The 12,298-nt window shown below is 38.9% G+C and overlaps 1 protein-coding gene across 1 annotated transcript in view; it reads left to right on the forward strand.

Moving 5' to 3' along the window:
* The window catches only part of PREX1 (phosphatidylinositol-3,4,5-trisphosphate dependent Rac exchange factor 1), a 115,665-nt gene that overhangs the window by 64,207 nt on the left and 39,160 nt on the right, over nucleotides 1-12,298 (forward strand). Inside the window, exons 14-16 of the mRNA XM_075167058.1 lie at nucleotides 2,942-3,017; nucleotides 8,433-8,505; nucleotides 9,834-9,976. Of these exons, the coding sequence (XP_075023159.1) occupies nucleotides 2,942-3,017; nucleotides 8,433-8,505; nucleotides 9,834-9,976 (292 nt within the window). The remainder of the gene's footprint in view (nucleotides 1-2,941; nucleotides 3,018-8,432; nucleotides 8,506-9,833; nucleotides 9,977-12,298) is intronic.

A 12,298-nucleotide genomic window follows, 5' to 3' on the forward strand; every position in this document is an offset into this window, starting at 1 on the left:
AAATCTTAGATGTATCAGAACTAGTGTGGCCAGCAGGAGCAGGGAGGTGATCGTGCCCCTGTACTGGGCACTGGTGAGGCCGCACCTCGAATCCTGTGTTCAGTTTTGGGCCCCTCACTACAAGAAGGACATGGAGGTGCTGGAGCGTGTCCAGAGGAGGGCAACGAAGCTGGTGAAGGGCCTGGAGCACAAGCCTTATGAGGAGCGTCTGAGGGAACTGGGGTTGTTTAGCCTGGAGAAGAGGAGGCTGAGGGGAGACCTCATCGCGCTCTACAACTACCTAAGAGGAGGTTGTAGTGAGGTGGGTGTTGGTCTCTTCTTCCAAGTAACTAGCGATAGGACAAGAGGAAATGGCCTCAAGTTGTGCCAAGGGAGGTTTAGATTGAACATTAGGAGAAATTTCTTTACTGAAAGAGTGGTCAGGCCTTGGAACAGGCTGCCCAGGGAAGTGGTGGAGTCACCATCCCTGGAGGTATTTAAAAGACGTGTAGATGAGGCCCTTAGGGACATGGTGTAGTGGACGTGGTGTGTTGGGTTGACGGTGGGACACGATGATCTTAGAGGTCTTTTCCAACCTGTATGATTCTATGATTCTATGATTCTATGTAGAGAAGGTTCTGAATATGTCTCTGATCTAGTTTGGGGAAGTTGTGAGGATGGGAGAACTTCCTCTCACACATGGGATGGACAATACTTCAGTGCGTAGATGGGCTAGATCCTGTGAAGAACATTATATTCCTCTAGTTCCCATGAGGCAGCAAGATTCTGCCAAAATGTCAATGGTTCCCACATCTATATTTGACTACTCACCTGCAGCTCATGGTTCTGGATAACATTCTATGATTCATGCTCTACTCTTGTTTAGGCTAGATTGAAATGGGGGGAAGAGTCAGTGAACTAATGTTGAAATATTCATCCTGAGAAGCATTTAACTACAAGCAGTGAAAGACTGGGCCTTGGACCAAGATCCTGGTGCCAGCTTATTCAAAACTCTAGCTCTATGTCAGCATCTGTATTAAAATGTTGGGAGTTGCTTCTCACAATCTGGACACCCCTACTCATCAGTACTCAATATTTTAATGTTTTGCTTTATTGTTCTGACATTTCAAAAGAACATTTTCTCAAGATAAGAGTGCGAGAGGGAAAAACTTCCCAGAAAACTCCCACAGTTTTGTGCTGGGTTTAGCACATTACTGCAAGACAAGTCGAAAAATGTGTGTAAGCACTATGAGGAAAGCTTTTGTTCTGAGGACACATATTTCTGGAAATGCTGTCAGGTTTGGTTCCCCCCACCCCCAAGTTCTGAAAGTCCTGCTTCCCTTTCTAATTTCTCACAGCCTGCATTCTGCAAACACACAGGCATTTCTGCTGCATTTATTTAGAAAAGCCAGTCACAACATATTTATATCCGTAGGTGATTAGTAAAAGGAAAACATAAGCAGGATGAATTTTAGATGGTGGTTTGATTTTAGATTTTTAGAAAAAAGGAAATATCAAATTGTGTGGTGCTAATGAAAGAGGTTGATTTGACAGAAGTGAAGAATAGTCTTCTCTTGAGCTGCTGTATAGATACATCCGGACTGTAAAACAGTCACAGTGGCTGTGAAAGTTTCCTTCCACAGTCATGCCAGTGGACCTCAAGCTTGAAATAGAAGGACCACCTCCAAGGGTGAGAGAGGAATTAATTCTTCATAGCCATTCAGCATTTGGCCTCTCTACTGAGACTCTCAACAAGAGGGAGCCAATTAATGCAAATTAATTGTGGTAATGGCTTTTGTGATGTGGAACTAGGAACTGGATCAAGACCACCAAACTTATTTCACACGGGCCAGTAAACAGCCTTAAAATGGAAAGAGCTTTTCATTCTTTCATAAGCTGGATTAAATCCAGTGACCTGGAGGTGAAAGGTGTTAGAGCCCAATGTCCTGAGTCACATAGTCCTCTTATATTTGTATCAAAATTCTTTAGAAGTATTTTATGAAAGACTAAAAACATCAATTATCTCCAAGGCTCTGAGAAGAGGAATGGAAGAAAACTGCTAAATGCAGCAAGTTACAATAGGGTTTCTTTTCCTTATTTCAGGAACAGTGCTCCTCTCACACAAGGGCTGTGTGTGAGATGGTGCAAGTTGTGTTACAAGACCTAAATACAACACTTCTTTTTTATTTACAATGACTGAAATTATCTAATGCCATAAAAGAACACTTTGTACTCTATTTGTATCTGGCTACTCTGTGATATTTTGCTAAAGGAAGTAAAATCTCAACAGTTGTGGAGAATCAGGAAAACCTCTCTTGACAGAGTAGGCTAAAAGGTGCTTAATTCAGTGAGCCTAAGAAAAAGAGGGCATAGAGGGAATATGTAGGGTCACTCTCTGTGAATACATTGATGGGTAAACACTAGAGAAGAACTATTTAAGCTTATAGATGGGGCTGACACTGAGCCAATAAATGTAAACTGGACATGAATGGATTTAGGATGGAAACTAGAAGATGACTTCCAGCCAGAAGAATGTGATTTTCAACAGGACCGATGGTGGCAATATTCTAATTTGAGTTAAAGAAGCAGCTCAGTACATCTGTGAAAAGAATGTCCTGGTTGCCTCTGGCAGGAATATAAGCTCTCTGAAGATGGCTTGAAACAACATCTGGAGAAATTTGAAATACAAACACTGCTCTGTATTGATCTGAAATACCTTCCTAATTCAAGCTGTTAGAAAAGTTTAAAAACTAGTCCTTTCTTCTAGAGAAAAAGGATATCTGCTTCCTATTCTTGTCTTATTTATTTGTGGCTGGGAGTCTCATTTTTTTTTTCCATCTATAATTATTCTTCTTTCCTCAACTTCATAATAGTAGGTCACAATAGTATATGTAGTTTTAGAGTATAAAAGAAACGTGTACCTTTTTGTCCTGATTTTCCCTGAATTCTCTTTCTTAATTAGAGACCGTGACTACCACCTAAAGACCTACAAATCAGTAATCCCTGCAAGTAAACTAGTGGATTGGCTTATTGCGCAGGTAAGAAAATTTTAAGATACTGCTGTTTTTGACAAGTAATTTTTCAGTTCCGTTTCAAAGTAAATAAAATGCATTTATCTAGAGAAAATAATTAAACGTATTCTGATTTTTTGCACTTAAAATTTTATGCTTTCTGTTATTGTTCATTTGGTGAAAACTTATTATTTGGTAGCGTAGAGAGGAAGAAAGTCCTTTGTTAGCCCTAGGAGTGGTGAACTGGCTGTTATCGGGGATCTTTTCTATTTCTTGTGGTTTTCTGAAGACGTTTAAAGCAATGTTGTGGTGTGGTACAGTTTTATTTATTGAAAAATTAATCTAGAGTTTTACACCAACAACTACACCATTGTCTTTAGAAAATGTAGTTGCCCCACATTTACCTTGTAATTACAGAGAAGAGCCTGTAGCTTCAGAAATTAAAAATTTAGCTTTGATAGCCTAAAGCAATCTAAAGGGAGAGTGTGCCATGTTGCTTACCATCATAGAGTCAAATGCACATTCAGGTTTTGTCTTAAGTGATGGTCTGATTCACAATCACATTAAGTCCTATACTGCCAAAATAACATAAAGGGAGGCTAGTTTGAATGAGAATCAGGCCTCTGACAACCAGGGATGTTGTCCTTCAGAAATGTTTCCTGCAATTGCATTTGACATCCTCCTACATCAGTAAGATTGGTATGATTTAAGGTTGTTCTCTGCCAAATAACTGGATGAAAATGGAGCAGTCAGTTGTTTTCCTGTTAAAAGCATAGAGGAGAGCAAGGATATTAGTACTGAGGTTGTCATATCTGTTACATGTGATTTTAATGGGGTCTAATTCATGGAAAGCTGAGGGGAAAAAAGTCTGCTTTGGCCAAAGGAGAGAGATGTAATCAGGCTAATCTGGCCAATACGATAGTTCATCATAGAGCTGTAAGCAGCAGAAAGACTCAGATAGCAAGGTAAAACATCAGCTCTTCGTCTGGAAAAGGGAGTTCATTTCCTTCCCCATTTTTCTTCATTCTGGTTGGTTAACCTGGCTGTTAGTTCTCCTGTTTACCAAACTTTACATTAAGATTGAATCAGAATGTACTAAAGCCAGATATGGAGATATAGAAGAATCTGTAATTTATTTAATTTATTTTGTGCAGATGTACATGTATACAGATGCAAAGATGAGGGAAATTTCTTCTGTGCTCAGTTAAAGGGGAACATTGTTAAACATTTAAATCACTCTCTATGACTTAGATGAATTCCTGTCTATGTGACTAAATCAATCTTTGCTTATAGATTCTTACAAATAGTAATTTTCGTGGGGGTTCTCTTGGGTTTTTCATACTAGATTGAACTATTTTCTAGCAACCATTCATACTTTGGCCATATTTGTTAACAACATATTGTAGTGGGAGCTAATGAATACTCAGCTTGTTGCAGAGCAGTGCATTTATTTAACTGCTCAAATATTACCTTAACTTCAGGCATCTGTTCTTGAAAATCTTTGTGATGGTGTCTGATCTGATAACTACCTAATTATACAAAATTGCTGGGATATATTTATTTCTGTGTCTGACAATCAATTTGTTTAGAAATGGTGCACAGAAAAGGTGAGGACTATTGTTTCTGTTAGATTTAGTGGCATAGGGATGACTGTCTTGAAGGATAGTCTCTCTCATTTCTGTTTGCAATTTAGCCTATAAATACCAGTGGGAGCCCTCCCTAATGAGAAAGCTGTTTTTCATTTTCTTGACCTTTACAAATATTTGTAAGACTGAAGAGAGCAAAAGTGTAAGAACTTTTCTTATAATCAAAGAAACAGTGTCAACTGTATTTTGTACCCTGATCCTCCTACCTGGAAATTGTTGGCTATTACACTTCTGACAAGAGATAACTGGGGTCCTCAATGAGGCTTAATCTTGTGTACATTTGAACAGTTGTATTCAAATGTGATATATGTTATTATTCCCTATGTGTTCTATGCACTCAGAGTCTGGCACTGGATAGGCATTAAGAGCTCTATTATTAGATGTGCAGTGCATTGTGGCTCTGTAGACCTCAGGGGTCTGCAGGAGCTGAGCATGTCTGACTATCAGGTTTATTAATAAGCGCCCTGTGATACGCTAGCACAGATTATTCACTACGAGGGAGTTCTTGCATGTGAGAAAGGATGGTGAAGGGATTTCCTAATGACTTGGAGATTTAATGCTGAATGTGCTTGATGTCTTTTTATTGTTTATAGCTCTTCACAATAGCTGGATCCTATTGCAGTTATCCCCATAGTATGTCTTAGGCAAATTGTGCATGAGACACTAAAATAAAGCATTAAGTGTGATGGTGGAGAGAAGCACATATGAGCGTTAAGTGCTGATTGGAGATGGAAGTGTTCATGCCTCTTCTAGAGGCACAAAGTCAAATCCTGGAAAACATAATACTGTATTAGAGTTCTCAGTAGGCATTACTTTAGTGATCATTTGAATGTAACAGAGAAATGGTTCCAGCAGTCAGAGCCTGAAAGGAGAAATATCTGATCCATATCCGTGGATTTAGATTGAAAGTGTCTGTGAGTTATGTTATGGTCCCTATGTATATTTAGAGGTAATTTCTTGAAGGGAAGGGGCTCATTCTTTCATTGATTCTAGACCCTCTCAACTTCATTTTACAACCTAATCTTTCTCCCACTGCCATAGGCTGAGAACAAAGAGGAATACAGACCTCACTTATAAATGTCAGAGCTCTTGTACTTCACAGAATCTTAGGTGCTACTGAGGGTACACTGAAAGATTGCACTGCCACAAAACCAGTATTTTTGTCATATGGCTGAAGATTTATATCCAGACCTCCAGAAATGATCTGTGATAAAACACTACCAGTTGAATCCCCAGTCCTAAGTCTAAGAAACTTAAAATGAAAGATAGAATGAAGTAAAGGGAAAAATGCAAAGTAGAAACCTGCTGGTAAGATTCTTCAGGTCTTTTGCTCCAGTGGGTCTCTTATCTCTTTCCATTCATCCATCCTTCCATCCATCCATTCCTTCTTTCTATTGCAGCATATATTGCACCTCTGTGCATTGCATTACCTTAGGCTTCCTTCCCACTTAGAAGGAGCACTTCATAATCTTAAAACTCTCCTTTTCCATGGTACCAACAAAATATTTAAAAGTGGTTTGGTTGCTGTTCTTATCTGTGTTCATCTGCTTTCTTTTTCTCCTACATGTGGGTTGTAAACATTCTAGGTCAGAGACCATCTTAATTGCTGGGTTTATGCATCTCAAAACAATCAGCCATTGACCATGATTAGGGCTTCAGACATCATATCATTAACAGAACTAGACAACAATAATAATAATAATAGTAATGGTGGCAGTAGTAATATAGTAGTAATAATAATAATAGTGTGCTCTGGACATGATTCTTCGCTATGGTACTGACTGTAAACTGTTTCTATAATTCATTTGACTCAAGTGCAGTGATTGTATTTGAGTAAACCTAAATTATCCTGTCAAAACTAGTGTATCTAGTTTCACATCCAATTTCTGTATGAAAAAGTTACGAGACACACATTCTGTCAAGATTGTTGATTGTAAGTGGTTCTTTTTTCTTAAGATTTTTGTTACTGCTTTCATTGTATTTGGACAAATTGCTACATAACATTTAGAAGTATTTACAGGTGAGCTGAAATGATTTATTTTAAGTTATATTTTATAATTAGAGAATGCTGGTTTGCTAGAGAAATATTTTGAGGCCAAGTTAACATCATCAGGAGTCACCAAGTCTGGTTTAGAGCCTTCCTACACAAAGTTTTTGTTGCCTAAAACAAAAGTAGATGACTAAAGGTTAAGAGATTAACATTAGAAGGCATTTCTCCTCCAGTTTATTTACAGTTGAAAGAATAAATTAGATTTTTAAGTCCCAGCCTCTTAAAATAAACTACCCATTTATCCCATAAAGTAACACAAAGCGAGTGTTCAGAATTGTCACATGACAGGATGTTGAAAATGAGGAAAGACTTATGAAGACTTGAAATTAGTTTATAGTAAAAGTTAAACTTCAGGTTTATTAAAGCCTTTTCTTGGCTTTCCTTGTGTGATTACATAATCATGCAGTTCCTCCACAACTGCCTTGGTCTTTTTTCCTACCAAGACAACAGTATTTATTTCTTAATTTGTAAATGTCATGCCTTTTTTTTGCTCTCAGAAAGTCTCTTCAACAAGAGCTGCTGATTGGCAAGAGCTGATCCTGTTTTATCCCGTATGTTAAATAGTATGTTTACACCATAGCGATGTTCTTTGCCAGTATTTGCCTGGCAAATAGCTACTGCTCTCCTTAGTAGGACTTGAAGTAGAACTAATGTTCTGCTGACAGGATCAGAGGGCTCTTGGTCTGCAAGCTGGTTTACTTAAAACGAAGTCAGTATGCTACTCTGCAGTTGCTGCTAGAGCTTCAGGATATCTAGTTCTCCAGACGGAGGGGAAAAAAAAGAAGGTGTAATACTTGTGTGGGGTACAGCTTCTAATTTAGTAGGACTGAAAGTAATACTGAAATTGCTCCTCTGCCAAAGCAGCAGGTCCCCTACCTGCTGGAATGAGCTGACCAACTGCTCTTAGTGAGATAGTAGATCCCAGATTCTCTTGTGCCCGTTTGGGGACTGGGAAGCAGGTAACCTTAAACCAGTGTTAACAATGGATTGCATCTGGATAAGACCAATAGTGCCTGCTGATTTTTACCAGCGCTATTTAGAACTTATATGTCTGCCTAAAAAGTACAACCAGCGTGTTTGTAAAGTCTTCACTTGTGACTGCAAATTAGCAGATACATAGAAAAAAAGTAGGCATTTCTTGTTTTTAACTGAATTGTAGATGCAAAACTTAATGCTGCCATTTCAGGTAAATTTGCAAGTCAGCTTTGGTACCTCTTTTGAAATACTACACTGAAGGCTTCAGGTAATAAGAAACTGAAGCCTTTGTTGATAGGTCTGCTGTGTAAGAAAAGAAAGCCACTGCAGTTTTAACCAGTCTGACCTTTGGAGTTCACATACACTGGATTTACTCAGGTTTTTCTCCCTTTGGTTGAATATAGATAAGATCTCTCAACTTTTCTCTTTAAGAATGAGTTTTATTGTCTGTGGCTCATGGATCCTGAAGTCCAACACTATGATTGCAAATAAAAAGTCTTTACATTGAGATAATATTATGCCCCTTTGTGGGTTAAACAGTTACTTTCCAGAATCCTGGTCTTTGTCCTCCTTATTCCTGTAGGAGGCAAGAGATGCTGTATATAGGAATGAATGGGATTTGGGCAACAGGGTAGCTATTTTAATTTCTTGCTATTGTTCCCTACAAAAAGCATCCTGCTAATTTCAGAGCCACAAGCTATGCGGTGGGGAAGGGGAATAATTTAACTGAGGAAGTTGTCTGAAATGTAATATTTATCCTTTTGTGTCTAGGGAGATTGTCAGACTCGGGAGGAAGCTGTCGCACTGGGTGTTGGACTCTGCAATAACGGCTTCATGCATCATGGTAATGCATCAATATTACTTCCCACTGCCAATTAAAGGACCTCTTACTTCAGTCAGATTAGCTGACTGTCTGAAAATCCCTTTACTATAGGCTGTGCCGTACATGCTGACATGTGTGCAATTGCAGGCATCCCAGCAGGTCCTTCGAGCATACACAAAATGTCTAAGCCTAGTATCTTCCCAAGTGAATCCCCTTGCTAGTAGTTATGATGAGCCCTGACACGATTAGACAAGCTAGAAGGGGAATGTTTTTTCACTGCATCTCTTTCAGAGCCATCAGACCAATGCACAAGCCAAGTACTGTCCTGAAATATCACCAAGAAATGTCAGGTACAAAGTAAAATTGCCTAGTTCTTGCCACTCGGACAACAAACACAATCCTCAGTGCTGAATCTCTGAAGCTTCCAAACCTGAAGTGCCAAATTGCCAAGTTAGACATCATCCATCCTCAGTGATGCTGCTGCTAAACTGGGAAAGTAAACAAACCGCATCTGTATCAGTACCAAATAGCACATACAAAATCCTAAGACTAAAACATAGTTTGTCCAATGAAACATCCAGTTTTAGTCACAAATAACATTTGGTCTCCATATTTTGAATAGTGTTTTTGAGAGCAGATTATTGTAAATAACTAATAGAGAATTCGCATAGTACTTGATAAGACTGTAGGAATAACTTTTCTTTAAAGAATTTGATCCGTTTTGAGCCCATGTAAACTTTTGGCATTCATAGCATCCCTTGGCAAGGAGTTCCTTTGCGTAAGTACATGTTGAATGAAGAAGTTGTTCCTCAGGTTTTAAAATTGTCACTTGCTGCTTTTATTTGAAGCCCCCAGGTCTCATATTTGAAAACATGGTAAAGAACTTTGTCATACCTTCCAGAATTTTATAGATCTCATTTCCCTCTCAATTCCTTTTTAGATTCAAACGCCTTAGTCTATTTAGCCATCTCACTTACCTTTAAACAGCCATTTTACCCCTCTCTTCCTTTTATAGTTTTACCATATTAATTTTGACATGGGAAGGGAGCATAAGGTATTGAGTAGCATCTTTCTTCTAAGAGGATTTTCTGCATTTTATATACATTCTACATGTGAGGGAGGTCAAACATCATATCATGAGCTACTATGCACTGTGAGGAAAAGTATATCCTAAAATATAGTAGTGGATTAAAAATAGAGAGCTGAATAGCTGTCTGATAGGGATGCATCTGGTCTTTGTTCTGTAAAGACTGGGGAAATGTTTAGGATTTCCTTTAACTTTCTTTTTTGTTTCTCTCTTTCTTTCTCTGTGTAAATGCATGTATGTATTTCATATATATTGTTTCCAGTCCTGGAGAAAAGTGAATTTAAGGATGAATCCTTATATTTCCGCTTTTATGCTGATGAGGAGATGGAAGGCACCAGTTCCAAGAGCAAACAATTACGTAATGACTTCAAGCTTGTGGAAAACATCCTGGGAAAGAGTCTTCTGGTAAGAAATATGTTAATGTAAACCTTGATGTTTCTGATATTGTTTTATACTAGACGAGAATGAGAAGGAAAATTATAATAGAGTAGAATTGGAACAGGGAATTGCACCTGTAGCTAGACTTTTCTTCACTGCATAAATACTAATTCTTGAGCTACTTTGCTGTAGAGCTCCAGCTGCTGTAGCTCTGACTTTTCTAGCTGGGCAGACCACATAGCTTATTCTAGTAGCAAGGGAAATCTGTAAGTTGCAGGGTCCCTTCTCTTGCATGTGACCATCCTGCACTACCTGGCAGCTTTGGATTCACAGCTCACACGCATGTGCAAATGCAAGTGAGTTCCTGCCTATTTCTGATAGGTCTCAAGAAAAGAGGAGACTCAGAGACACGACCATTTCATCCAGTTCACAGCCCAACCCCTTTCTATTCCCATGAAGCCCTTGGGAGAGTCTGGAAGTGGGCTGGGAGCTGGAGATGCTGTCTTAACAGGCACCATATGTTTCTTGAGTTCACTGAGCAGGCACCACAGTGTTGGTGTGGTGAAGGAGAAAGTAATGGGCATTGCTATCTTGGGAGAGGTCTGCCATCAAGTTTTAACACAGTTTAAGTTTAAACAAGTTTAAACACCCTTATATGTGAGGTAGATTCAGATGCAGGTTAAAAGACTGATAAGAACACAGATATTTTGGACATCATTGTCTAAGTGATATGAATATGCCCTGTATTACTGCATCAAGTATCAGTATTACTTTGTTTGTGGAAACAGTTTTCCAAAAAATACTGTTCTTTATGTTCATGCTTTTGCAACATTACTGTTCTCTCCAGATTCCCACCTCATTAAATGCTATCACGGTCCTTACTGCACTGGGATTATTGTAATGCTGTTCGGACTTGGTAGTCAGATTGGTGCAAACTCTTTGTTCTGAGATCCTTGTTTACTGCCAGTGGCTCCAGGCCCATCTTTTTCTCCCTTTGAACACTGGCAGAATGAGGAGCAGGATAAAAACTTGGGTCAGAAACTACAAAAGCAAAATTGCTGGAAAAGATCCAGAGGTCCATTATATGGGAAAATTATTCCTGTGGTTCACACAAACTTCTCTGTCTCACTGTTGTCTTGTCTCCCAGGAGACCAATCTGTGTCTGTCTGAATGACCAGAAGTAATATTTAAAGCACCATGGTCCCTCAAAATTATTCCTCTATGCATCCAGTGCCAGAGACAGGAGTGTCAGGTTAATATGATTATCCTCATGGAGAGTCGTTGGATAAAGGGAAGCAGTTAAAAGGTGGTACACTTTGTGGGGTTTTTTAGTGTGATTTGCAAAGCGCTCGGATCAGTTTCAGGTAAGTTGGTGGGAACTGCCATTGTTCAGGTATTTTCAATGTTCCACCTTATCAAGACAAGACAGTTTGAGGAAATAGATTGACTAGTATGTCTCTTCCACTTTTTTCTGTCAGTTCAAGGCACTTCTGTTAAAATGCCAAAACTCACAACGGTAATATGTTAGCTGTGAAATGAGGGATTTGAAGTTCTTTGATTCTGTTTTCTGTTAATGTAATAATCATTTATTAGTATTCACTAAAGAGACAGAACAAAGAAGCAAACCTTGCACATGGAGTATTTACTAGTGATTAATCATAATCCCTAATTGGTCCTTCCATTCGCTCCACAATTTGGTAACTGAAATATTTGCAACAGGAATAATTTTAATATTACTATTACTGTAGTTCTGAAGCGCATCAGTCAGCCTCTGTCAAAATACAGTCCCATCTCAACAAGTAAACAATCTGAAATGAACAGCACATGCTGAGTAAGAAATCTCCTACTCAGAGGGCACAGATTTTTGTCAAATGAGTGGTAGTCATGCTGAAGTTATGAGTTGCCCTCATTTTCACAAAGAAATTAGCAGTCCCCTGAACGTTTGTAAAGAAGATCCCGCAAATAGCAGTACAGTAAATGCATTACACTTATCCACAAAAAAACTTGTGCTTGACTTCTGTGCTATTCTGTGTTTAGCAATTACAAGGAGCTGGAATCCCGAGGCTTTGCTGTCTGTGGAACATCACTACGTGCCTCTTTACACTCATGATGGGGCATTGATCCTTCCCATCCCCCGATCCCACCATAGGAATTTTAATGGAATTTCCTCAGCACTGGCTTTTGAAACATGCTTTTCTATTGCCGTGAAATCGTAGCTGTTTAATGGGCAGCTTCCCCCACCCCCTTCATCTAAGTTTGCTCTATCACGGGAGAGCTTGCCCTTGAAAACAGAGAACAACAGAAGCTTTGGCAAATACATCATTAGAAATGCCAAGGAAAAAAATGCTT

The sequence above is a fragment of the Calonectris borealis genome, chromosome 17 (assembly GCF_964195595.1).
Source record: "Calonectris borealis chromosome 17, bCalBor7.hap1.2, whole genome shotgun sequence".
Lineage (NCBI taxonomy): Eukaryota > Metazoa > Chordata > Aves > Procellariiformes > Procellariidae > Calonectris > Calonectris borealis.